At 51.8% G+C, this 27,102-nt stretch overlaps 1 protein-coding gene and 1 long non-coding RNA gene across 5 annotated transcripts in view; both read left to right on the plus strand.

Moving 5' to 3' along the window:
* Positions 1-27,102, plus strand: part of LOC135181782 (uncharacterized) — a 164,455-nt gene that overhangs the window by 88,908 nt on the left and 48,445 nt on the right. The gene's annotated exons all lie outside the window — the stretch shown is intronic.
* The window catches only part of GALNT13 (polypeptide N-acetylgalactosaminyltransferase 13), a 102,379-nt gene that overhangs the window by 31,737 nt on the left and 43,540 nt on the right, over positions 1-27,102 (plus strand). For all 4 annotated transcript variants that reach the window (XR_010304985.1, XR_010304987.1, XR_010304986.1 and 1 more), the window contains 4 exons: positions 16,963-17,131; positions 22,271-22,437; positions 24,003-24,210; positions 26,504-26,674. Coding sequence is in view for 1 of the 4 variants with exons in the window: in XM_064155121.1 (XP_064011191.1) it covers positions 16,963-17,131; positions 22,271-22,437; positions 24,003-24,210; positions 26,504-26,674 (715 nt within the window). In the remaining 3 variants the exon portion in view is untranslated. The remainder of the gene's footprint in view (positions 1-16,962; positions 17,132-22,270; positions 22,438-24,002; positions 24,211-26,503; positions 26,675-27,102) is intronic.

Below are 27,102 nucleotides of genomic sequence, written 5' to 3' on the forward strand. Positions count from 1 at the left end.
CAGAACCAGGCCTTTGTGGAGTCAGAACATCAACAAAATAAGGGCATCTCCCTATCCTATTGGTGCTGCTTCAAGGAGGCAAGCCCAGCATGGCCATGCTCTTAGATTTGTGAAGTGGTTTGGGTTGGAAGGGACTTTGAAGATCATCCAGTTCCAACCTGCCTGCCATGGGCAGGGACATTTCCCACGAGAGCAGGTTGCTCAAAGCTTCAGCCAACCTGGCCTTGAACACCTCCAGGGAGGTTGTGGAGCACAGAATCACCCAATGGGATCAAAGATCCCATTCTGTGCTTCTGTCCTCCACAACCTCCCTGGGCAACCTGTGCCAGTGTCTCACCACCCTCACTGCAAAGAATTCCTTCCTAACATCCAGTTTCAATCTCCTCTCTCTTCAAGTTTCAACCCATTGCTCCTTGTCCTGCCTAAATTTGCCCTCCTCAAGCTTCCATCTGTTCCCTCTCATCTTGTCGTGACTTGTGTCAGGATAGGATGGGGACTGACCTGTTGGAGAGCAGTGAAGGGGAAAGGGACCTGGGGATCCTAGAGGATGGAAGGTTGACCATAAACCAGCAATGTGCTCTGGTGGCCTAGAAGACCAATGGCATCCTAGGGTGTATCAGGAGGGCTGTGGTTAGTAGTTTGAGAGAGGTTCTCCTCCCCCACTTCTTTGCCCTGGTGAGGCTGTATCTGGAATATTTGCCCCCTTAGTTCAAGAAGGACCTCAAGGAACTGCTTGAGAGAGTCCAATGCAGAGCCACAAAGATGCTGAAGGGAGTGGAACATCTCTCCTATGAGGAGAGCCTGAGGAGCTGGGGCTGTGCTGCTTGGAGAGGAGGAGCCTGAGAGGTGACCTCAGCAATGGTGATAAAGATGTGCAGGGTGAGTGGCAGGAGGCTGGGGCCAGGCTCTGCTGGGTGATGCCCAGTGACAGCACAAGGGGCACTGGGTGGGAGCTGAGGCATAGGAAGTTCCATGGAAACAGGAGGAGGAATTTTTTCCCTGTGAGGGTGACAGAGCCCTGGCACAGGCTGCCCAGGGGGGTTGTGGACTCTCCCTCTCTGGAGATGTTTAAGACCCACTTGAATATGTTGCTGTGTGACCTGCTCTAGGTGCTCCTGCTCTAGCAGAGAGGTTTGACTGGCTGAGCTTTGGAGCTCCCTTCCAGCCCCTGACACTCTGTGCTTCTGTGACTTCTCTTCCAATTTTTCTTCTCTCTGTCTCCTGGCTTCTTTTGAAACCAGAGGTAAAATGGAAGAAGGAAGCATCCTGACAAAAGAAGAGTTGAAAGGTCAACTAAATGCAAAACTGAGATGATAATAAGCTTTGTAGCTGTGTAGAGCTTCTCTTCTGAAGAATTCCAGGTGCTTTTTGGTAAACAGCAGAGAGATGGCCACTTCTAGAACAAAATTCAAAAGAGGCAGCAGTTTGAGGAGTAGAAGTTAATAGCCTATTTTCTTTTGTCACATTGGAAGGTATAATTAAAACCTGCTGCCAGGATGAAAGTGTAATTGCTAATTTGAATGATTATACCAAGGAGAGCTACAGCAAGGGAAAATGTCAGGCAGTCCTTGACGGTTTGCGGCTCCCCCAACTCTCTGTTTCCAGCTTCCTGCTGCTTTTGTGGTCAGGATTTGTTGCACCATGAAGGTGGAAAAAAGAAGGGGTAAAAAAACCCAAACTCTTCCTAAATGATGGTGCAAGGTACAGCTTGAGGAGGTGATGGAGTCCCCATCCCTGGAGGTGTTTAAAAGGAGGCTGGATGAGGCACTAGGTGCCATGGGTTAGTCAATTAGAAGGTGTTAGGTGATAGGTTGGACTTGATGATCTCAGAGGTCTTTTCCAACCTAGTTAATTCTGTGATCTTGAGTTGTTTGGTTCAGTTGGTGCTACTGTCAGGTTCATTTGTAAGTCTTGGTTGTACAAGCATCAGGGTTGGAAAAGACCTTCATGGTCTGGTTGATTGGCCAGGGCTGGGTGCTAGGTTGGACTGGCTGAGCTTGGAGGCCTCTTCCAACCTGGTTGATTCTGGGATTATTGAATCCAACCAGGAACCCAGCAGTGCCAGGTCACCACTAAACCATAGCCCTCAGTACCACATCAGCACAGCTTTGAAACCAGGGATGGGGGAAAGGAGGCTGAGGGGAGACCTTCTGGCTCACTCTAGCTCCCTGAAAGGAGATTGAAGCCACGTGGGGGTCGGTCACTTCTCCCTAGGTACAAGAGCAAATGGCCTTAAAGCTGCCCCAGAGGAGGTTTAGGTTGGCCATGAGGAACAATTTCTTTCTCAAAAGGGTTGTCAAAGCCTGGCCTGAGCTGCCCAGGGCAGTGGAGGAGTCTCCATCCCTGGAGGGGTTCAAAGAGCTGTGTAGATGCGGTGCTGAGGGCCATGGTCTAGTGGTGACCTGGCAGTGCTGGGTTCAGGGTTGGACTCCATGATCTTAAAGGATCTTTTTCAGCCTAAATGATTCTGTGATTCTATGAAAGCCTCTTCTTAAAGTGGTTCTTATCAGGGAGCCCAAGCAGTTGCTCTCCCTGTTCATACAATCATGGAATGGTTTGGGTTGGAAAGGGCTTCAAGGTTCATCTGGTTCCAACCCCTCTGCCATGGGCAGGGAGCAGGTTGCTGGTTAGGTTACCAGTTTCTGGATCTCGTGGAGCTGTTGAGTTTAAAGTTGCTGTGAGCACATTTAATCTTTGGACCCTGCCATGCTGCTGGTGCTGACACATTCCTTAATTGAGCCAATCCTTTCCCAAAATTGACAGTTCCCTCATCTGCTGCAACCTCTCAGAGCTGCTGAGACACACACACAAGATGTCACCACCCCCACAGAACCCCTCGGAGAGGAATCAACATATTTATGTAGCTGCTAAATGCAGTCTGTCTGTTTGCCTGCAGACTTCACACTGGGCTGAAAATAGGTTCTGCTGAGGCTGAGAAAGAAGCACATCTTCAAAACATAATTAATCTGAGTTTGGGGGAGAAATGGCTCCTTCTCTGCTTGCCCACACACTCAGGCAGGCTCACCTGGGCTCCTTGACTGTGAAACCTTCTCTGCTTTGGAGTTATTCCAGCTCAGAATACCAGAACAAACTTCAACCCTGAAAGGGTTCTCAAACCCTGGACCAGGCTTCTCAGGGAGGTGGTAGAATTCCCATCCCTAGAGGTGTTTGAAAGACGTAGAGATGTGGTGCTGAGGCTTAGCACCAGACTTTGTAGAGTGAGGGAGTGGTTGGACTGGATGGTTGCAGAGTCATAGAATGGTTTGGACTGGAAGGGATCGTAAAGATCATCCAGTTCCAACCCCCTGCCATGGGCAGGGGCACTTCTCACTAGCCCAGATTGCTCAAAGCTTCATCCAGCCTGGCCTTGAACACCTCCAGGAAGGGGTCACAGGATCACACAGGCTCACAGGATGTTGGGGGTTGGAAGGGACCCAAGGAGACCATTGAGTCCAACTCCCTTGCCAGATTAAGACCACATTATCTAACACAGGTCACAGAGGAACACATCCAGACAGGCCTTGAAAGGCTCCAGAGAAGGAGACCCCACAACCTCTCTGGAAAGCCTGCTCCAGTGCTCTGTGACCCTTACAGGAAAGAAGTCCCCTCTTGTGTTGAGGCAGAACCTCTTTTGCTGCAACAGCAGAAGGGGACAGAGTCTCAAGCTGTGCCAGAGTAGGTCTAGGCTGGATGTTAGGAGGAAGTTGTTGGCAGAGAGAGTGATTGGCATTGGAATGGGCTGCCCAGGGAGGTGGTGGAGTCGCTGTCCCTGGAGGTGTTGAAGCAAAGCCTGGCTGGGGCACTTAGTGCCATGGTCTGGTTGATTGGCCAGGGCTGGGTGCTAGGTTGGACTGGCTGAGCTTTGAGGTCTCTTCCAGCCTGGTTGATTTTATGATTCTATGAACTTACACCCATTGCTCCTTGTCCTAGGGTCATCCATAACCTCCCTGGGCAACCTGTTTTTGTGTCTCACCACCCTTTGTTTCCAGTGTCTCACACCCATCCAGTGCCATCTGATGGCTTTGGGGCTAGGTATCTTTAATAACCATGAAGCTACAGACCTCCAGGAGGTCCAGAGTGTCCAGGAGGTGACCTGGAAAGCATATTTCATTCCCACAACTCCTTCATCCCTATAAAACTGGCTGCAGAGCCATTTTCCCTCCTTCTCTCCTCCCTGGAGGATGCACAGGCTATTGTCTCTTGCAGGGCAATGCTGCCAGATTGTCCTGGAGCTGCCTAATTGGAGCCTAGAGGTGCCAAGGTGAATTTTAACTGTGTCATGTTCATTTGGTATGGGAGGTACAGAGGCAAGGTTTGGGGTGGGTCAGTAGGGGGGAGTCCTTCCTTTTCCAAGGCAGGGAGCATGAAGGCCTGAGTTTGTTGGCCTGTTTTAAAGGGAGTTTTAATACTGGAATTCTGTGTCCACTTCTGGGCTCCCCAGTTCAAGACAGGGACCTGCTGGAGAGAGTCCATTGGAGAGCCGCAAGGGTGACTGAGGGACTTGAGCATCTCCCCTGTGGAGAGAGACTGAGAGCCCTGGGGCTGTTTAGTCTGGAGAAGAGAAGGCTGAGAGGAGATCTAATCAGTGTGTACAAATACCTGAGGGGTGGGGGTCAAGTGGCTGGGTCTAATCTCTTTTCAGTGGTCAGCAGCAATAAGCTAAGGAGCAACACAGAATCGTAGAATCAAGCAGGTTGGAAGAGACCTCCAAGCTCAGCCAGTCCAACCTAGCACCCAGCCCTGGCCAGTCAACCAGACCATGGCACTAAGTGCCTCATCCAGGCTTGGCTTCAACACCTCCAGGCACAGTGACTCCACCACCTCCCTGGGCAGCCCATTCCAATGCCAATCACTCTCTCTGACAACAACTTCCTAACAACAGCCAGCCTAGACCTCCCCTGGCACAACTTGAGACTCTGTCCCCTTCTTCTGTTGCTGCTTGCCTGGCAGCAGAGCCCAACCCCACCTGGCTACAGCCTCCCTTCTGGTAGTTGTAGACAGCAATGAGCTCTGCCTTGAGCCTCCTCTGCTGCAGGCTGCACACCCCCAGCTCCCTCAGCCTCTCCTCACAGGGCTGTGCTCCAGGCCCCTCACCAGCTTTGTCATCCGTCTCTGGAACAGAGAAGGTTCCACCTCAACATGAGGAGAAACTTCTTTGATGTGAGGGTGCCAGAGGCCTGGAGCAGACTGCTCAGAGAGGCTGTGGAGTCTCCTTCTCTGGAGACTTTCCAAACCTACCTGGCTGCATTCCTGTGTGAACTACCCTAGGGGGTCCTGCCTTGGCAGGGGGGTTGGACTAGATGATCTCTGGAGGTCCCTTCCAGCCTCCTTAAAGTTCTTTGATTCTGTTTGTGTGAAGCTTTGCCTCAAGGAGGTTCTTGGAGAGCCACAGCCAAGGTGGATTATGGCTCCTGTGTGTTTTCTGTGCCTTGTAGTGTTCTCTGTAGTTCTGAATAGTGTTTCCATTGAAACTTTTCCATTCTCATCTAATTCTTTGTGTGAGTGCTTTTCCCCTTTTTGGAAGAGGTAAAAAGGAGCATCTCTCTGGCTTAAACTAAGACATGTCCCCACCACCATCACAGCTGGTGCACACTCACTGCTGAGCTCTCATCTGCTTCAGGACGGGCAGGAGGAACATTTTCTTTGCTGCCAGAGTGGTCAGGCATTGGAACAGGCTGCCCAGGGAGGTAGTGGAGTCACCAGCTCTGGAAGTGTTGAAGAAACCTGTGGCCATGGCATTTTGGGCCATGATTTAATGGCCTTGGTGGTGCTGGGTTGATGGTTGGACTGGATGATCTTAGAGGGATTTTCCAACCCAAACAATGCTTTGACTCTGTGATCTTTTTCCACTGGTCTAATCTTTCAGATCTGCTTTGGTTCTTCTTCATATTACTTAACTATACATTAACAGTTGGACTTGATCTGGAAGATCTCTTCTAACCAAAATGATTCTGTGATGCTGTTTATTGACCTTTCTAGACCTCAGTGGAGCCAAGAGCAGAGCCTGATCTCCTGCCTGGCTCCACAGTGCAGATTTGCAGCATTATGTTTATCTCTGCTTTTGGAGCAGGGTTAGAGGAGGCCACAGAAATGCTGGAAGGGCTCTGCTGGGAGTCCAGGCTGAGAGAGTTGGGCTTGTTCAGCCTGGGGAAGAGAAGGCTGCAGGGAGACCTTCTGGTGGCCTTGCAGTCCTTCAAGGGGCTGATCAGAAAGCTGGGGACAGACTTTTCCTCGGGGCCTGTTGTGCCAAGCCAAGGAGTGATGGTTTGAACTGAAAGAGGGAGATTGAGACTGGAGAGAAGGAAGAAATGTTTGACTCTGAGGGTGCTGAGAACCTATCCCAGGTTGCCCACAAGGGTTGTAGATGCTCCATGCCTGCAACCACTCCAAGTCAGGTTGTTTGGTGCTCTGAGCAGCCTGTTTCAGTTGCAGATGTCCCTGATGACAAAGCCCCTGCAAGGCTTTGGAATAGGTGCTCTTGAAATGTTCCTTCCATCCCATTCTGTGAGCACTCACAGAAGCATTCAGGTGGGAGAAGCCCCTCAGGATCACCAAGCCAAACCCATATCCTTACTTAGGCGCACCCTAAACCATGTCCCCAAGCACCACAGCCAAACAACTTCTAAACACATCCAGGGCTGGTGACTCCACCACCTCCCTGGGCAACTCATTCCAATCCCTGACCACTTATTTTCCCTGATACCTAATCTAAACCTACCCCACTGACACTGGCCACAGGACAGTAAGTGTTGGTTGCCTGCTGGAAAGCACCACGAATTGAACTGCAGCCCAGAGCTGACTCCTGTGAAGGACTCTAAAACATCAAAGGATCATCACTGCCCATGGCAGAGGCACTGATCTGAACTGGCTGCTCAGCCTCCCTCTTGCCAGGGAGAGGTGGATGCCCTGGGGACCTGCCTTTCCCTCCCTGGTAATTAGGAGGAGGCTTTCTCTGACTTTGATGGGTAAATTTAAATCTGATTAAGCCGACCTCCAATTTATTTCCCTCTCTAATATTAATAAGATCTAAATATAACTTGTCTGATCCTCTAATAATAAGCCATGGGTTTAATTTATGTGTTTTTTTGGCCAGGAGACCAACTTGTGTCCTTGGGCATGAGGAACTAAGAGTAAATTAGGTCTCTTCTCCCAAGGAACAAGAGGAAATGACCTCCAAGTTGCACCAGGGAAGGTTTAAGTTGGACATGAAGGTCACTTAAGGGGATGAGGTTGGGTTTGAGGCACAAGCTGTTGGCAGTGCCCTTGGTGTGCAGAAGAGCAAGTCTGTGTGGGCAGGCTGGAAAGAGGCTCTGGCTGACTTCTTGAAGTTGATTTCTTGCTGGGAATTCAGGTTTGGAAATATTAAGGGTCAGGGCTGTCACCAGAGCAGTGCCAGAAGCTCTCCAGGGACCCCTCTGCCTTCACTAAGGGAGGAGAAAGGGGAGAAGGGAGAGAGGCTGATGGGCTGGGAGAGAAACTCAACCAGCTGGGATGGAAAGCAGAACAGTGTCATGGAAGAGAGACACAGAGGCACAAACCAACAAGGAACCCAACCCCTGAAGGCAATGATGGCACCATTGGCACCACTGATGCTGGGAGCAGGCGCTGGGCAAGTCTCAGCCTGGACTCAGCAGCAGGTGGGAACTGCATTCAGGAGCTGGATTCTGGAACTGGATTAATGAACACAGGGCTGGGGATGGAAGGCAGAAGGGACAGAGTCCTGCTGGCACACCAGCCAGGGAAGAAGAGGCTTGGCCCTGGGGATCCCTCAGCTTGACACTGCAGATGCCATCCATGGGCTGCAGTCCCTTGTTGGGCACTTGAGGCTCACCTGTCCTGTCTGCTCCTCCCCACAGGTGCCAGCTCTGCCTTGCTGCCCCCCAGGGTGTGGCACAAGCTGTGGCAGTGCCCTTGGTGTGCCGAGGAGCAAGTGTCAGGCAGAGCCTTTCTGCAGCCAGCCCTTGGCAGGAGCTCTCCCCACTAGCTCCTGCTTACTAGAAGCAGCCCCTGGCTGTGCCAAGCTGCCCTGAACTGCAGCAAGTGCCTCAGTGAGCAGAGCCTGAGCTGGGAAGTCCCAGAAGTGGTTCTGCTGTGGCTCACAGCAGGCCATGCCATCAGGACAGTGTAATATATTCTTACAAACCCCATCCATCTTGTGGTGCTGTGGTGGGCAGTAGGAGCACATGAAGGACCTCCTGAGCTGGGGGGGGGCTCTTGCTGAGCAGCAGGAGCTTGTGAAGCGTGGCCCAGAGCACATGGCAGGGCAGTCCTCAGGCTGTTGGCTTTGCAGTGCCATTTCTTGCTTAGCTCTTGGCATCATCTGGGTGTTTCCATTCCATACAAATTAATATTGATAAATGAATCCATCTTGCCTGCCTGCTGGCTTCTCTCTGGGTGTTCTCAGAGAGCTCATTCATATCTCCTGGACCTGCACACCCAGGAGTCATTTAGAAACCACAGCTGTCAAGTGAACGATGAGCTCTGATTCATCTGCATCTCAGCCTTTCCTCCAAAGGCCAAGGATCATCCCTCCCTGCTCCCACCCTGGAGCAACCTCCATGGAGCTGGAGCATCTCTGTGAGGAGCAAAGGCTGAGAGCCCTGGGGCTGCAGAGCCTGCAGAACAACAGCCCCAGAGGGGATCTGAGCAATGCTCAGCAAGAGCTAAAGGAGCTGTGGGAGGCAAGAGACTGGGGTCAGACTCCTGTCAGTGGTGCCCAGGGACAGGGCAAGGGACAAACTGGAAGCCAGGATGTTCCATTTCAAGAGAGATGTTGAGGTGCTGGGAGATGTCCAGAGAAGGGCAGCAAGGCTGGGGAGGGGCCTGGAGCACAGCCCTGTGAGGAGAGGCTGAGGGAGCTGGGGGTGTGCAGCCTGCAGAAGAGGAGGCTCAGGGCAGAGCTCATTGCTGTCTGCAGCTCCCTGAAGGGAGGCTGCAGCCAGGTGGGGTTGGGCTCTGCTGCCAGGCAAGCAGCAACAGAAGAAGGGGACACAGTGTGAAGTTGTGCCAGGGGAGGTCTAGGCTGGATGTTGTTAGGAAGTTGTTGTCAGAGAGAGTGATTGGCATTGGAATGGGCTGCCCAGGGAGGTGGTGGAGTCTCTGTGCCTGGAGGTGTGAAGCCAAGCCTGGCTGGGGCACTTAGTGCCATGGTCTGGTTGATTGGGCAGGGCTGGGTGCTAGGTTGGACTGGCTGAGCTTGGAGGTCTCTTCCAACCTGCTTGATGCTATGATTCATGCGAAGGTGAGGAGGAGAAACTTGTTTGTTGTGAGGGTGCTGGAGCCCTGGAGCAGATTGTGGAGTCTCCTTCTCTGCAGAGCTTCCAAATCCAGCTGGGCATTGTGCTGCTGGGTGAGTTGCTGTGGTTGCCCCTGGTGCATCAGGGCGGTTGCAGTGGGTGATCTCCAGAGGTCCCTTCCAACCCCAACATGCTGGCATTCTTTAAAATGGAGGCTGCTATCTCAAAGCAAACTTCACATCCTTCCTGAATGGGATTTCTGTTTGGTGCAGTCTGATGTTCAGTTTAGTCTCTCACTTCAGACCTCCCTGTACCTGCTTTAGGCTTGCCTGGAGGCTGTGAGCAGCAGAGGCAGTGTAGGCTGAGGTGTCTCTAGACAACATGTAGCAGTAATGCTAAAAAAAAAAAAGGCTATTTATGACAGAAGTTCCAATGAGTTCTGATGCTTTTGGCACTGGAAATGCAACATTCATTTCTTTGGGCTTGTTTTTTTCCTCTTCCCTCAGAATCATGGCACAATTTTCTTGGGGAATGCTGTGAAGTCAATGATCTATTCCATGATGTTTATGACAACTTTCTAGGATTTATTGCTGCCATATAATTAGAACTGGGTTGGGTTTTTTTTTGTGATGATCTGGGTTAAGATCCCTCTGTGAGGAGCCCCAAACAGCAGAGATACATCACCTAAATGACCAAAGACTGCCAATTGATCCTTTTGCTTTACTGCATTCTGTGTGGAGTTTATGGCCACAAATTATTGGAGATAAAATCTCTTCTATCTGCTGTGCAGATACAGCCAGGAATTATTTCTTCAGGGCTCAGGTTTAGTAAACCAAGCCAAGCCAAGCTGCTTGTGAAGCTGGATGTGTGTTTGGGGTGATGGAGCAGGAACATTTTCATATTCATGGATTCATGGAATGGTTTGGCTTGGAAGGGACCTTCAAGATCATAGAATCAAGCAGGTGGGAAGAGACCTCCAAGCTCAGCCAGTGGAACCTAGCACCCAGCCCTGGCCAATCAACCAGACCATGGCACTTAGTGCCCCAGCCAGGCTTTGCTTCAACACCTCCAGGCATGGTGACTCCACCACCTCCCTGGGCAGCCCATTCCAATGCCAATCACTCTCTCTGACAACAACTTCCTAACAACATCCAGCCTAGACCTCCCCTGGCACAACTTGAGACTGTGTCCCCTTCTTCTGTTGCTGCTTGTCTGGCAGCAGAGCCCAACCCCACCTGGCTACAGCCTCCCTTCAGGTAGCTGCAGACAGCAATGAGGTCTGCCCTGAGCCTCCTCTTCTGCAGGCTGCACACCCCCAGCTCCCTCAGCCTCTCTTCACAGGGCTGTGCTCCAGGCCCCTCCCCAGCTTCCTTGCCCTTCTCTGGACACCTTCCAGTGCCTCAACATCTCTCTTGAATTGAGGAGCTGAGAACTGGACACAGCACTCAAGGTGTGGCCTGAGCAGTGCTGAGCACAGGGGCAGAAGAACCTCCCTTGTCCTGCTGGCCAGATCTTGGAGATCTTTTCCAACCCAAACAATTCTGTGTGTCACTGGACTGTTAAATGCATCCAGTGCTTTCAATTCTCTTGGGCTTTGCTTTTCTCCCCCTACCTCTCTCTCCATCCTGAGTTTTATGCTTTCTATTCTCTCCTCCACCAAAGACCTCAGCACTTCTAAAGTGCCTTCCTGGGGGAGTTGTTTTCATATCCAAAGGAGGCCTCTGTCTGCTGCCAGAGGGTGAAGAGTGTCTGCAGGCAGAGTGGTTGAGAAAGAGGGCTTTTTATTCTTGGTGGGCATGTTTTGTGTGAGCTCCACTATCTCCACGTGTGCCTGAGGTGGCCAGGGCAGAGGTGAGATGTTAATTGTGGTGCTAGGGGGTGAAGCTTGCTTGGAGAGACTTTTTTGTTGTTGTTGGAAAATAAAAGCAAAGCACACTTCAAAAGGGTTTGAAATCTGCTTCAGGATGCTAAGAAGTGAAACTGCTGAATCACTGCTCCTGCTTCTTTGCAGCCATGAAATGGATTTCAGCACTGTGAGGCACTTACAGGGCTGAAGTGTCCATCAGCTCCTCCTGGAGTTACATCAGTGTGACCAAGTGTAGAGCTCTCTAGAGAACTGTAGATGGATTTGGTTGCAAACCATCCCTGCATGATGGGGTTGGAAGGGACCTCTGCAGATCATCCACTCCAACCACCCTGATACACCAGGGGCACCCACAGCAGCTTGCCCAGCAGCACAGTGCCCAGCTGGGCTTGGAAGCTCTGCAGACAAGGAGACTCCACAGCCTCTCTGGGCAGCCTGCTCCAGGGCTCCAGCACCCTCACAACAAACAACTTTCTCCTCATCTTCAGGTGGAACCTCCTGGCTTCCAGTTTGTGCCCATTGCCCCTTGGCCTGGCACTGGGCACCACTGTCAAGAGTCTGGGCCCAGCCTCTTGTCCCCCACAGCTCCTTTAGCTCTTGCTGAGCATTGCTCAGCTCCCCTCTGGGGCTGCTCTCCTGCAGGCTCCACAGCCTCAGGGCTCTCAGCCTTTGCTCCTCACAGAGATGCTCCAGGCCCCTCAGCAGCTTTGCAGCCTCCTCTGGACTCTCTCCAGTGGTTCCCTGTCTCTCTTGAACTGGGAATCCCAGAGCTGGACCCAGTACTCCAGATGTGACCTCACCAAGGCAGACTAAAAGGGAGGAGAACCTCTCTTGACCTGCTGCCCACAGTCTTCTTCATGTGCCCCAGAGCCCATTGGCTTGCTTAGCCACCAGACTTCATTACTGGCTCATAGGCAACTTGTTGCCCACCAGCACCCCCAGATCCTTTTCTGTGGAGCTGTTTTGCAGCAGATCACACCCTCAGCTGTGCTGGTGAGACCTTTAGAGATGATGACAGTAGGAGCTGTCCTGCAGGTGAAAGCAGCCTCATTCCATTTGCTGGAGGCTTTGGTGTTTATCCCCTCGAGGGGAGAAAAGTCTGTGGTGCTTGATGGAAACCAAACTGGCTTTGCTTAGGTGAAAGCAGCAGTTTAAAGGCATGGAAGGGTGATTTGTGTTTGGCCTCTCTGCAGGGAGAGACCAAATTAAATGCTGCTGCTGCTGCTTGGGGAAGCAGGAAGCCAAGGAGGATCAAGTGAGGATTTGTAAAGGCATAAAGAGGCAGAGGAGGATGATTAGGGATTCAGTGTGGCTCCTGAGCTCAAAACCAATAAAATGTGAAATAACAAATCCAGAGCAAATAAATGGGAGCCTTTTCTTGTGCTGCTTGCCAGCAGTGCTAAGTCATGCAGGTCATTGTCAGAAAGAGAAATGGATGAGAAATGAGGCTGCAGAGGCTGATGGTGATCTCTGGAACACAACCCTCTGGGTCCAGTCCCCACCTCAGCAAAGGAACATTCTGGGCAGCTTGATCCAGTCAGAAGTGTCCCTGCTGCCTGCAGAGATGTTGAGCAGGATGATATTTGAGGGTCCCTTCCAACCCAATGCACTCTGTGAATCTAGGAAATTCTCTCAGCCTCTTCTTGAGTGTGACCAGAGAAGGACAATGAGGATGGAGAAGGGTCTGGAGAACAGGGCTGGGAGGGAGCAGCTGAGGGACCTGGAGATGTTTAGTCTGGTGAAGAGGAGTCTGAGGGGCGACCTCATTGCTCTCTACAGCTCCCTGAAAGGAGGTTGCAGTGAGGTGGATGTTGGTCTCTTCTCCCTAGTATCAGGTGATAGAACGAGAGGATCTTGGAGGTCTTTTCCAACCTGCTTGATTCTATGACTCTATGTTGATTGGACAGGGCTGAGTACTAGGTTGGACTGGATGAGCTTGGAGGTCTCTTCCAACCTGCCTGATTCTGTGATTCTATGTTGATTGGCCAGGGCTGGGTGCTAGGTTGGACTGAATGAGCTTGGAGGTCTCTTCCAACCTGGTTGATTCTATGGTTCTATGTTGATGGGACAGGGCTGGGTGCTAGGTTGGACTGAATGAGCTTGGAGGTCTCTTCCAACCTGGTTGATTCTATGGTTCTGTGTTGATGGGACAGGGCTGGGTGCTAGGTTGGACTGGATGATCTTAGAGATCCCTTCCAACCTGCTTGATTCTATGATTCTATGTTGATGGGACAGGGCTGGGTGCTAGGTTGGACTGGATGAGCTTGGAGGTCTCTTCCAGCCTGCCTGATTCTATGAAGTGGCCTGAAATTGTGCCCAGGGGAGGTTTAGGTTGGACATGAGGAACAATTTCTTTGCTGCAGGAGTGGTCAGGCAATGTACAATATACCTGTACCAATGTACAGGTTGCCCAGGGAGGTGTTGGAGTCACCATCCCTGAAGGTGTTCAGGCAGTGTGTGGCCAGGGCCCTTTGGGCCATAGTTTAGTGAGCATGCTGGTGTTGGGTTGGTGGTTGGGCTGGATGCTCTTACAGGACTTTTGCAACCCAAACAATTCTATGCTTGGATGCAAAGCTGTGTCTTCTCTTTTCTGCCATCATCTCTTATCTGCTCTGAGCCAGCTACTGTCCAACCAGGCTGTTGTCCACATCTCTGACAGGATTTGGTGTCTTGTGATTTAGTTGAAGCCTTTTCTGGGTGGACTTGGAATAGAGACAGGCTTTGGGGCTGGGTTTGCTGGATTGTACCAGGGCAAACTGGAGGAAGCCTGAAGGCACTTGATCTGCTCAGAGTTGTTGTGGATGTCATTTATTTCTAGGGGGTTTGTAGTTCTGTTGAGTTTATTCTGTGGCTTTAGCAGAGGTTTCTCTTTGCCCAGTTCCCCACACACAGGTTGTGGAGTTCTTTCTCTGGAGGGATTCCAAACCTGCCTGGACATTGTGATGCTTACAGTGAGAGTGGTGAGACCCTGGAACAGGTTACCCAAGGAGGTTGTGGATGCCGCATCCCTGGAGGGGTGCAAGTCCAGGCTGGATGAGACCTTGAGCAACCTGGGCTAGTGGGAGGTGTCCCTGCCCATGGCAGGAGGTTGGAACTGGATGATCTTGAAGGTCCCTTCCAACCAAAACCATTCTGTGATTCTGTCACCCCGGGCAAGCTCTTGTGGGTGCCCTGCTTTAGCAGAAGGTTGGACTGGATCACAGAATCACAGCTTGTCAGGGGCTGGAAGGCACCTCCAAAGCTGATCCAGTCCAAACCCCCTGCCAGAGCAGGAGCACCTAGGGCAGGTCACAAAGGAACACATCCAGGTGGGTTTTGAATGTCTCCAGAGAGGGAGACTCCACACCCCCACCCCGGGCAGCCTGCTCCAGGGCCTGTCACCCTCACAGGGAAAAAAAATCCCTCCCCCTGTTTACATGAAGCCTCCTTTGATACCCAAAGGTCCCTTCCAACCTCCACCATGCTGGGATTTGGTAATTCCTGGCTTTGGGTATGGTTGGCTGGTTGTGTGCTTTGCATCTATTGACTTGCAGCTGGTTGAGGACTGTTTCTTGTGGAGTGAGAAGATTTTGATTGAAACCTGGGAGGGAGCAATGCTAGAGGAGATGGTCCTGGATAGGGATTCAGTTACACCTCGGTGTGTCTGGTTGGTAACTCATAAGCTATGACCAACTTCTCTAAAGCTCTCATAAGCTGAGCTTGGTGCATTTTAACCAGAGCAGAATTAAAGATGTTTCTCCATCAGAGCTGTGTCTAAGCTGTGACTGAAATTCCATCTGATAAAACCCTGGGAGTGAAAGGCTGTTTGGGAAACTTCTGATGGGTTTTATAGTAAACATTAGGAGAGGACAAATCTCTTTGAAGTTCTATCTTGATGGACCTGAGTAAACAAGAGAAGAGCTCAGAATCCTGCAGGGAGAATCAGTTTTGCAGATGATGGGTGGTGAGACACTGGCACAGGTTGCCCGGGGAAGCTGTGGATGCCCCCTCCTTGGAGGTGTTCAAGGCCAGGTTGGATGGAATCTTGAGCAGCCTGATCTAGTGGAAGGTGTCCCTGCCCATGGCAGAGGGATTGGAACTGGCTGATCCTTGTGGTCCCTTCCAACCCTGAACTTATTCCACCATCCTGTGATTGCTGTTGTGTTTCTTGGGGAGGATGACACTGCCCAAGCTCCTTTCTGCTCTTCTCACCTGTTTTCCCTGTGGGTCCAAGCAGTCAGCCTGACTCTTGGTTTGTTTGGGGTCTTTTTTTCTTGCTCCCTGCTGCTGCTGCTGAGATAACTTGGTGCCCTCTGCCTCTTCCAGCACAAAGGAAGCAGGATTTATGGCCAGAAACAACATTGGCAGCCTGAGGAACTCACTCTCTGGGGAGTGTCTCCAGAAAGTGATGATGGAGCAGGGTTTAATCACCAGCCATCAGTCACAAGTATTTTATGTTCCTATTAGACATGACATAAACAATCCCTCCAGACATGCTCTGGGTGGGTTTTAGCAGCAGATAGAGCCTGGAATCGTGTGTGCAGGCAGGGCTGGCTTCTAGCAGCTCTGGGAGCGAGGTGAAGCTGCACAGAGGAGCAGCATTGTGCCCAGAGACCTTTGACACTGTCTGCCACAGCAAGCTCCTGGCAAAGCTGGCAGCTCTTGGCTTGGACAGATTCACTCTGCTATGGGTCAAGAACTGGCTGGAGAGCCAGGCCCAGAGAGTGATGGTGAATGGTGCCACATCCAGTTGGCAGCTGGCACTAGTGGTGTGCCCCAGGGATCAGTGCTGGGCACAGTCCTGTTCAATGTCTTTATTGATGATCTGGAGCAGGGGATTGAGTCCAGCATCAGTAAGTTTGCAGATGACACCAAGCTAGGAGCAGCTGTGGGTCTGCTGGAGGGTAGGAGAGCCCTGCAGAGGGACCTGGCCAGGCTGGATGGGTGGGCAGAGGCCAGTGGGATGAGATTGAACAAAGCCAAGTGCAGGGTTCTGCACTTTGGCCACAACAACCCCAAGCAGCACTACAGGCTGGGGACAGAGTGGCTGAGAGCAGCCAGGAGGAAAGGGACCTGGGGGTGCTGGTAGAGAGTAGCTGAAGATGAGGCAGCAGTGTGCCCAGGTGGGCAGCAGAGCCAATGACATCCTGGGCTGGCTCAGGAACAGTGTGGCCAGGAGGACAAGGGAGGTTCTTCTGCCCCTGTGCTCAGCACTGCTCAGGCCACCCCTTGAGTTCTGGGCTCCTCCATTCAAGAGAGATGTTGAGGTGCTGGAAGGTGTCCAGAGAAGGGCAACGAAGCTGATGAGGGGCCTGGAGCAGAGCCCTGTGAGGAGAGGCTGAGGGAGCTGGGGGTGTGCAGCCTGCAGAAGAGGAGGCTCAGGGCAGAGCTCATTGCTGTCTGCAACTCCCTGCAGGGAAGCTGTAGCCAGGTGGGGTTGGGCTCTTCTGCCAGGCAAGCAGCAACAGAACAAGGGGACACAATCTCAAGCTGTGCCAGGGGAAGTCCAGGCTGGATGTTGTTAGGAAGTTGTTGTCAGAGAGAGTGATTGGCATTGGAATGGGCTGCCCAGGGAGGTGGTGGAGTCTCTGTGCTCGGAGGTGTTGAAGCAAAGCCTGGCTGAGGCACTTAGTGCCATGGTCTGGTTGACTGGCCAGGGCTGGGTGCTAGGTTGGACTGGCTGAGCTTGGAGGTCTCTTCCAACCTGCTTGATTCTGTGGGCATAAATTTGGATCCAGAGAGGGGCAATGAAGCACAGAGAAGATTGTGTTGGGTTCTTTCACCATTTCTTGTAGAACACCAGAAACTGTGGAGCCCAGTTGGTGAGTCACAAACTTGATGCCCCCAGGACTGAAACTTGGCTGTTGCTGTTTTGTCTTCCAGCTGTTATTTCTCGAAACCAAGAAGGACCTGGAGAGATGGGCAAGGCTGTGCTCATTCCAAAGGATGACCAGGAGAAGATGAAGGAGCTGTTCAAAATCAACCAGTTTAACCTGATGGCCAGTGACTTGATTGCCCTGAACAGAAGCTTGCCTGATGTGAGGTTAGATGGGTGAGTCCTTGGGATCCTGCTGAGGAGCTTCATTCCAAGACCAACTCTCTCAGGATGAAGAGTTGCTGCATCACCAAGGCTCTTGTCCTGTGAGCAGCTGAAAAATGGTCAGCTTGGAACAATCAGGTTGGGTTGTGGTAAGGAGTGAAATGGCCTTGGGTATGTCTCACCACCTGGAGTGATTTGAACAGTTCTTTCTTCAGGGGAAGCTTTGTATTTCTAAGAGGTGTTCAGTTCTGCTGGGTGCTCATGGCTTGGAGGGGTGGAGGCTTCAATGGGTTAAGAACTGAAGAAGTTCTTCACCATGAGGTTGGTGAAAGCCTGGAACAGGTTGCCCAGGCAGGTGGTGTAAGCCTCATCCCTGGAGGTGTTTAAGGCTAGGCTGGATGAGGCTCTAGACAGCCTGATCCAGTGTGAGGTGTCCCTGCCCATGGCAGGGGGGTTGGAACTGGCTGATCCCTGTGGTCCCTTCCAACCCTGACTGAGTCTATGATTCGTTGATCCTGTGGTTGATGGCCAGGCCCAGAGAGTGGTGGAGAATGGAGTTAGCTCCAGCTGGTGGCTGCTCACCAGTGGTGCTCCCCAGGGCTCATGTCTGGGGACACTTTAATGTCTTTATCAATGATCTGAGTGAGGGAATTGAGGCTCCCTCAGTAAGCCTGCAGGTGACACCAAATTGGGTGGCAGTGTTGGTCTGCTGGAGGGGAAGAAGGCTCTGCAGAGGGATCTGGTCAGGATGGATCCATGGGCCAGGGCCAATGGGATGAAGTCCGACAAGGCCACATTCTGGGTCCTGTACTTGGGTCACAAATACCCCATGAATGCTCCAGTCTTGAGGCAGAGTGGCTGGAAACTGCCTGGTGGAAGAGGTCCTGGAGGTGCTGGTTCTTTTCTCCACCCCTGCTGCTACCTCATTGTTTTCTTGCTCCTTGATGCTCTTGGTTGTGGCTCAGCTCATGTTAACCTGCCCAGCTCACGGTCACTTCAGTGTTACCTGCTCCTCCCTCTTGCAGACTTTGCAGCCCACAGAGGACTGAGACCTGAGCATTGCCCACACCACAACGTGGACACTGGCAAAGCTTCTTAGATTCATACAGTTACAGCATGCTTTGGATTGGAAGGGACTTTGAAGATCATCCAGTTCCAAGGCGCTGCCATGGGCAGGGACACCTCCTGCTAGCCCAACTTGCTCAAGGCCTCATCTAACTTGGCCTTGAAGGGACATCCAAGACTGCTCTGGAAATCTTCCTCCTTTGCCTTGGGGTAGAACTTGAGAAGAAAGTGTAGGAATAGGCTGTCCAGGGAGGTGGTGGAGTCCCCATCCCTGGAGATGTTGAAGAAACTTGTGGCCATGGCACTTTGAGACATGGTTTAATGTCTCTGGTGGTGATGGGTTGAAGGTTGAACTTGATGTTCTTTGAGGGATTTTCCAACTGAAACACCTCTGTGATTGATGAAACCAAAGATTTCATTTCTCCTTACTCCAAGGGAGAGGAGCTAGGAAGGAGTTGTTCAGTATGAGGTTGATGAGACACTGCAACAGGTTGCTTAGAGAGGTTGTGGCTACCCCATCCCTGGAGGTGTTCAAGGCCGTGATGGGCGAGGCCTTGAGCAATCTGGGCTGGTGGGAGGTGTCCCTGCCCATGGCAGGGGATTGGAACTGGATGATCAGATGATCTACTGGAACATGTCCAGAGAAGTGTGATGAAGCTGGTGAGGGGCCTGGAGCAGAGCCCTGTGAGGAGAGGCTGAGGGAGCTGGGGGTGTGCAGCCTGCAGAAGAGGAGGCTCAGGGCAGAGCTCATTGCTGTCTGCAGCTACCTGAAGGGAGGCTGTAGCCAGGTGGGGTTGGGCTCTTCTGCCAGGCAAGCAGCAGCAGAAGAAGGGGACAGAGTCTCAAGCTGTGCCAGGGAGGTCTAGGCTGGATGTTAGGGGGAAGTTGTTGTCAGAGAGAGTGATTTTCATTGGAATGGGCTGCCCAGGGAGGTGGTGGAGTTGCTGTGCCTGGAGGTGTTGAAGCAAAGTCTGGATGAGGCACTTAGTGCCATGGTCTGGTTGATTGGACAGGGCTGGGTGCTAGGTTGCATTGGATCATCTTGGAGGTCTTTTCCAACCTGCTTGATTCTGTGATTCTGTGATCATGGTGGGCAGGGTCACCTCTCAACTAGAACTGATTTTTAAGGTCCCTTCCACCTTAAAACCATTCCATGATTTAACAGTGAGCAAAATCTGTCTAAATTCATTTTCTTGCTGAAAAAAAAAAGTTTCCCTTTTGGTGTTTTGTTTTTTTCTGGAAGGGACAAAAATGTTTGGGGATTTAGAAAAGAAAATAACACTTCCAACCCCCCCCCCCCCCCTCTTTTTTTTCTCATTTTCTTCTACAGACAGATGCTTTCTGTGGCTGTTCTGTCTGCAGGGAGCATTAACTTGTTCTGAAAGCCAATTGAGGGTGCTCTGCTCTTAGGGCAGGCTGTGATTTTATGGTGAATGTATTTAGTGTCTGACCAAAAAGAAAAAGAACAGTGGTGGGGGAGGGGTTTGGTGTTTTTATTGAGGTGGGAGATGGAGCCAAGGGCGATCCCTGGCAGGTTTCAAACTGGCCCTGTGCCTCCTGCATCAGAATTACAAGGCCTGGCGATTCCCTCTGGTGAGATGAGATGAATAAAAGAGAAGAGAAGGAAAGAGCAGAGAATGGTTTAGGTTGGAAGGGACCTCATATGTCATCCAGTTCCAACCCTCCTGCCATAGGCAGGGACACCTCCCACTTGAACTGGTTGCTCAAGGACTCATTCAGCCTGGCCTTGAGCACCTCCAGGGAGGTTGTGGATGAGGGTGCTAGGTTGGACTGGATGAGCTTGGAGGTCTCTTCCAACCTGCTTGATTCTATGATTGTACAGAATGGGTTGGAAGGGACCTTAAATATCATCTAGTCCCAACCCCCTGCTATGGGCAGGGACACCTCCTGCTAGGCCAGGCTGCTGGTGGAGAAAATTCACTGTGCTGCAAAAGCCTGATCACAAACAGTTGTGAAAATGCCAGAGAAGAGCCAGTTTGGGTAATTCATGCCCACTGTTTTATGTCCTTCATGATGGAAGCTTACTCTCCCAGTGGCTTATGTGCTTTCATTCAGACAGCTCAGCTTCCCTCAGCCTCATCCCAGAAAGTCTATTACAAATTGATGCATTATTGTTGCACCTAAAAAAGCAATAAAAAAAAGGAGGCTGTTTCCCAGTAAATTATGTGGCTGTGTGGGCAGGCTGTAAAGAGCCTCTGGATGACTTTTTGCAGTTGGTTTCTTGCTGGGAATTCAGGTTTGGAAGCATCAAGGGTCAGGGATGTACTGGAAGCCCTCTGCGTTCTCAAAGGGAAGAGAAAGGGAAGAAGGGAGGGAGGTTGATGGGCTGGGACAAGAACTCAAAGCACAGCTCAGACACAAAGTGTGCTGCACAGAACAGCTGCAAAACACTTCCAGACCTAAAAATCTGAATTTTCTAGTTTTATTTACAGATTAGATGGCAAGGGGCAGGGCAGGGCTGGCCACCAGAGCAGTGCCAGAAGCTCTCAAGGGACCCCTCTGCCTTCACTAAGGGAGGAGAAAGGGGAGAAGGGAGAGAGGCTGATGGGCTGGGAGAGAAACTCAACCAGCTGGGATGGAAAGCAGAACAATGCCATGGAAGAGAGACGCAGAGACTCAAACCAACAAGGAACTCAACCCCTGATGGCAGTGAGGGCATCATTGGCACCACTGATGCTGGGGGCAGGCACTGAGCAAGTCCCAGCCTGGACTCAACAGCAGGTGGGAACTGCATTCAGGATCTGGATTCTGGAACTGGACTCAGGAGCACAGGGCTGGGGATGGAAGGCAGAAGGGACAGAATCCTGCTGGGACACAGCCAGGGAAGAAGAGGCTTGGCCCTGGGGATCCCTCAGCTTGACACTGAAGATGCCATCCATGGACTGCAATCCCATGTTGGGCACTTGAGGCTGTCCTGGCTGCTCCTCCCCACTTCAGGTGCCAGCTCTGCCTTGCTGCCCCCCAAGGTGTGGCACAAGTTGTGGCAGTGCCCTTGGTGTGCAGAGGAGCAAGTGTCAGGCAGAGCCTTTCTGCAGCCAGCCCTTGGCAGGACCTCTCCCCAACAGCTTTTGTGGGCTAGAAGCACCTGGTGGCTGTGCCAAGCTGCCCTGAACTGCAGCAAGTGCCTCAGTGAGCAGAGCCTGAGCTGGGGAGTCCCAGCCCTGACCAGAAGTGGTCCTGCTCTGGCTCACAGCAGGCCAAGAAGGAAGCTCTGAACACAAGACATCAGCCTTGCTTTGTATTGATTTTGTTTTGTATGGATTGCCCCACAGCCTGTGGGCAGCCTGGAATGTTCTGCTTGCAATGCTGGAGTGTATTGATGCCGAGGCTGCTGGATGCTGATGTCTTGGTGGATGAAGCAAGGGTGAGGAGACCTGGAGTCCAAAATAGCTGTGAATACTCTTAGCCAGAAAACAGCAATTTGAAGCTTGAGGAGGGGAGATTTAGAGTGGAGATGAAGAAGAAACTTGACAGTGAGGGTGCTGGAGGCCTGCAGCAGGCTGCCCAGAGAGGTTGTCTGGAGAGTTTCCAAACCCACCCAGATATTGTGTTCCTGGCCAAGCAGCTCTGAGCTGATCCTACTTGAGCCTGGGTGTTGGACTAGATGAGATGATCTCTGCAGGTCCCTTCCCTTCCAACCTCCACCATGCAGAGACTGTGAAAATACACCAGAGGCAGCAGAATGGTCAGGGACAGACAGCACGGGACAGGCACTTGGATGTCCTTCCCTGTTAAGTGTTCGAGGGCAGGTTGGATGAGGCCTTGAGCAACCTGGGCTGGGGGGGAGGTGTCCCTGCCCTTGGCAGGGGGGCTGGAACTCGATGACCTTGAAGGTCCTTTCCAACTCAAACCATTCTATGAATTGAGCTTCCAGTCTTTGGGCTTCTTGCTTCTCTCTGCCTTTGGGCTTCAGCTTTGGAGCTTGAAGAGGTCAATAACAGCTCTGATTTGTGTCCTGCTCCACAGGCTTCAAGACCCTTTCCCAGCTTATCCAATTGGTTCAACTCTTTGGGAATATCTTCAAGGTTAACCCTGCTCTCCTGCTCTTTCTTTGCTCCTTGGCAGGTGCAAGACCAAAGTCTACCCTGATGAGCTGCCCAACACCAGTGTGGTCATCGTGTTCCACAACGAGGCCTGGAGCACTCTGCTCCGCACCATCTACAGCGTCATCAACCGCTCCCCGCACCGCCTGCTCGCCGAGATCATCCTGGTGGATGATGCCAGTGAGAGAGGTAGGGCTGGGGGCACAAGAAGCTGCATGTGGCACAGCAACGTGCCCTTGAACCTAATGAACCTGAAGAGGTTCAACAGTGCACCCGGGGAGGAACAATAAATTGCAACAGCACAGGTAGGGAGGTGACCTGCTGGAGGGCAGCCCTGTGGAGAAGGAGCTGGGAGTGCTCTTGTGCAGGATAGAATAGAATAGAATAGAATAGAATAGAATAGAATAGAATAGAATAGAATAGAATAGAATAGAATAGAATAGAATAGAATCAGACAGGTTGGAAGAGACCTCCAAGCTCAGCCAGTCCAACCTAGCACCCAGCCCTGTCCAAGCAACCAGACCATGGCACTAAGTGCCTCAGCCAGGCTTGGCTTCAACACCTCCAGGGACAGAGACTCCACCACCTCCCTGGGCAGCCCATTCCAATGCCAGTCACTCTCTCTGACAACAACTTCCTCCTAACATCCAGCCTAGACCTTCCCTGGCACAGCTTGAGACTGTGTCCCCTTCTTCTGTCACTGGGTGCCTGGCAGAAGAGCCCAACCCCACCTGGCTACAGCCTCCCTTCAGGTAGTTGTAGACAGCAATGAGGTCTGCCCTGAGCCTCCTCTTCTGCAGGCTGCACACCCCCAGCTCCCTCAGCCTCTCCTCACAGGGCTGTGCTCCAAGCCCCTCACCAGCTTTGTTGCCCTTCTCTGGACACCTTCCAGTACCTCAACATCTCTCTTGAATGGAGGAGCCCAGAACTGGACACAGCACTCAGGTGTGACCTGACCAGTGCTGAGTGCAGTGCTGGTGGACAAGAAGCTCTCCACAGCACAGCAATGTGCCCTTGGGGGCAAGAAGGCCAATGAGGTCCCGAGGAGCATTAAGAGGAGTGTGGCCAGAAGGTTGAGGGAGGTTCTTCTGCCCAACCCAGAGCTGCTTGGCCAGGATCACAATGTCTGGGTGGGTTTGGAATCTCTCCAGACAACCAGTCTGGGCAGCCTGCTTCAGGCCTCCAGCACCTTCACATCAAACAACTTTCTCTTCTTCTTCAGATGGAACCTCCTGGCTTCCAGTCTGTGCCCATTGCCCCTTGGCCTGGCACTGGGCACCACTGACAAGAGTCTGGCCACAGCCTCTTGCACCCCACAGGTCCTTTATCTCTTGCTGAGCATTGCTCAGATCCCCTCTGGGGCTGCTCTTCTGCAGGCTCCACAGCCCCAGGGCTCTCAGCCTTTGCTCCTCACAGAGATGCTCCAGGCCCCTCAGCAGCTTTGGAGCCTCCACTGGATCCTCTCCAGCAGTTCTCCATCTCTCTTGAACTGGGGAGTCCAGAACTAGACCCAGGACTCTAGATGTGGCCACTGTAATTTCAAGAGTAGAGCAGGATAAGGACCTCCCTCGACCTCCTGTCTACACCTCTGAGTGCAGCCCAGCAGACTGTTGTCCTTCTTGGCCAGAGGGACGCATTGCTGGCTCATGGACAACTTCCTGCCCAGCAGAACTCCAGCGTGGGAGCTTTGTGGAGCTGCTTGCTTAGCAATTAGCCTCTAAGTTGCTCAACTTTATTTCCATTCTCTTTGGCAGAGTTTCTGAAGGCCTCTTTAGAGAAGTATGTGAAGAACCTGGAAGTGTCCATCAAGATCATCCGGATGGAGCAGAGGTCGGGGCTGATCCGGGCGCGGCTGCGGGGGGCTGCAGCCTCCAAAGGGCAGGTGATCACCTTCCTGGATGCACACTGTGAGTGCACCCTGGGCTGGCTGGAGCCCCTGCTGGCTCGTATCAAGGAGGACAGGTATGGGAGATGTTCTGCTGCCTCCAGGCCTTGCCTTGGCTTCACCAGCTGCTAAAGAGTGGAAATGAAAGCAGGTCGTTGTTCTGAACCATAGGCAGGGACACTTTCCACTAGGACAGGTTGCTCAAGGACTCATCCAACCTGGCCTTGAACACCTCCAGGGAGGTTGTGGAGGACAGAAGCACCCAATGTGATCAAAGATCACATTGGGTGCTTCTGTCCTCCACAACCTCCCTGGGCAACCTGTGCCAGTGTCTCACCACCCTCACTGCAAACAACTTCTTCCTAACATCCAGTTTCAATCTCCCCTCTGCCAGTTCAAACCCATTCCTCCTCATCCTGTCATTACAAGACATTGTCAGTAGTCCCTCCCTTGTAGCACCCTTCAGATACTGGAAGGTTGCTATAAGGTCTCCTGGAAGCCTTCTCTTCTCCAGGCTGTAAAGCCCCAGTTCTTGTAGCCTGTCCTGACAGGAGGTCTAGCCTTGAGCTCTGTGGTAACAGGTTGGACTTGATGATCTATGAGGTCTCTTCCAACCCTGATGATACTGTGATACTGTGGGAGTTGGTCATTATTCTGAGTCCGTGCAGTTATCATCTTTATCAGGTTGTCCATGGAGACTGTAGATGTCCCCTCCCTGGGGGTGTTCCAGGTCATGTTGGATGAGGCCTTGAGCAACCTGAGTTAGTGAGAGTTGTCCCTTTCAACCCAAAGCCTTCTATGATTCTGTCATTCAGGATGTTTAGTAGTGCCTGTGGGTGATAAAGTGATAGGACAAGAGGAAACGGCCTCAAGTTACACCAGAGGAGGTTTAGGTTGGATATTAGGAGAAACTACTTCAGCAGAAGGGTCACTGTGAACTGGACTGGGTTGCCCAGGCAGGTGGTGGAGTCACCACCCCTGGAGGTCTATAAAAGATGTGTGGATGTGGTGCTGAGGGATGTGGTTTAGTGGCAGTGGCTTAGCAGCCGTGCTGGGATTGTGAGCTCTAGGTCAGTGGTTGGACTTGGTGGTCTCAAAGGTCTCTTCCAGCCTCAACAGTTCTCTATGGCTTCTACAGGAGAAGAGCCTCTAATGTTTGTGAGCTCTGAGTGTGAGCCAGAATGTTCATAGAATCACAGAATGGTTTAGGTTGGAAGTGACCTCACAGATCATCCAGTTCCAACCCCCTGCCATAGGCAGGGACACCTCTTACTAGAACAGGTTGCTCAAGGCCTCATCCAACCTGGTCCTGCACAGCTCCAGGGAGGGAGCAGCCACAGCCTCCCTGGGTGGCTTGTTCAGTGTTTCACTACCCTCACTGGAAAGAACTTCTTCCTAATGTCTACATCTGTCCCAAACTATTCAGACTCTCTGAGATCACTGCTAATCTGACAAGTAATTAACAGTGTAAATTAAGTGTTCATCTGCTGGAGGGCAGGAAGGCTCTGTTAAAGGGATCTGGACAGGCTGTGGGATGAGGTTTAGCAAAGCCAAGTTCTGTGTCCTGCACTTGGGTCTCAACAGCCCTATGAATGCTCCAGGCTTGGGGCAGAGTGGCTGGAAGATGCATGGCAGAAAAGGACCTGAGAGTGACTGAACTTGAGCCAGTGTTTGTCCAGGTGGCCAAAAAGGCCACCAGCATCCTAGCCTGGATCAGTAATAGTGTGACCAGCAAGACCAGGACAGGGATTGTCCCACTGGGCTGGGCACTGGTGAGGCCATGTTTTGAATCCTGGGTTCAGTTTTGGGGCCCTCACTCCAAGAAGGACGTTAAGGGGCTGGAGAGTGTCCAGAGAAGGGCAGCAAAGCTGGGGAAGGGTCTGGAGAACAGGGCTGGTGAGGAGCAGCTGAGGGAACTGGGAGTGTTTAGCGTGGAGAAGAGGAGGCTGAGGGGAGACCTCATTGCTCTCCACAACTCCCAGAAAGAAGGTTGGAACCAGGCTGGGGTTGGTCTCATATCCCAAGAAACAAGTGGCAGAATAAGAAATGGCTTCAAGTTGCAGCAGGGCAGGTTTAGGTTGGACCTGAGGAACAGTTTCCTCACAGGAAGAGTTCAGAGGCCCTGGAACAGATTTCCCAGGCCAGTGGTGGAATCCCCACTCCTGGAATGGTTTCAGAGCCATGTAGATGGGTGCTGAGGGCCATGGTTTAGTGACAGTGGCTTAGCAGCAGTGGTGAGATCGCGAGCTCCAGGCGAGCAGTGGGACTCGATGATCTCAAAGATCTCCTCCATTCTCCACAGCTCTGTGTGAAGATGACAAAATTCTGGGGCTTTAAAAAGCTCTTTGTTTGTTTTTTTTTTCCTGTCAGGAAAACTGTTGTCTGCCCAATCATTGATGTGATCAGTGATGACACCTTCGAGTACATGGCTGGATCTGACATGACTTATGGAGGCTTCAACTGGAAACTGAACTTCCGCTGGTACCCGGTTCCTCAGAGAGAGATGGACAGGAGGAAAGGAGACAGGACTTTGCCTGTCAGGTAAGGAGAGTGCAGCACCAGCCTTGGGCTGTTTGACTCTACCATGAGCTTGCTTGTGTAGAGAATAAACCTTAGCACCTAAGATGTAAGATGTAGTAGATCTAAGATGTAATGATAGGACGAGGGGTAGCGGTTTGAAAGTAGAGCAGGACAGGTTTAGGTTGGACATTAGGAAGCACTTCTTCCCATTGAGGGGGGTGGAACACTGCAAGAGGCTGCCCAGAGCTGGGGTGGAAGCCCCATCCCTGAAGACATTGAAAGGTAAACTTGATGTGGCTCTGAACAACCTGCTCTAGTTGGGGATGTCCCTGCTGACTGCAGAGGGGTTGGCCAAGATAACCTTGGAGGGTCCCTTCCAACCTGACACAACCTGAGAATGATTTGAGGTATTTGCTTGTGATGATTTGCACTTAAAATACCTCCTTTTA

This window comes from Pogoniulus pusillus, chromosome 2 (genome assembly GCF_015220805.1).
Source record: "Pogoniulus pusillus isolate bPogPus1 chromosome 2, bPogPus1.pri, whole genome shotgun sequence".
Taxonomy (NCBI): Eukaryota; Metazoa; Chordata; class Aves; order Piciformes; family Lybiidae; genus Pogoniulus; species Pogoniulus pusillus.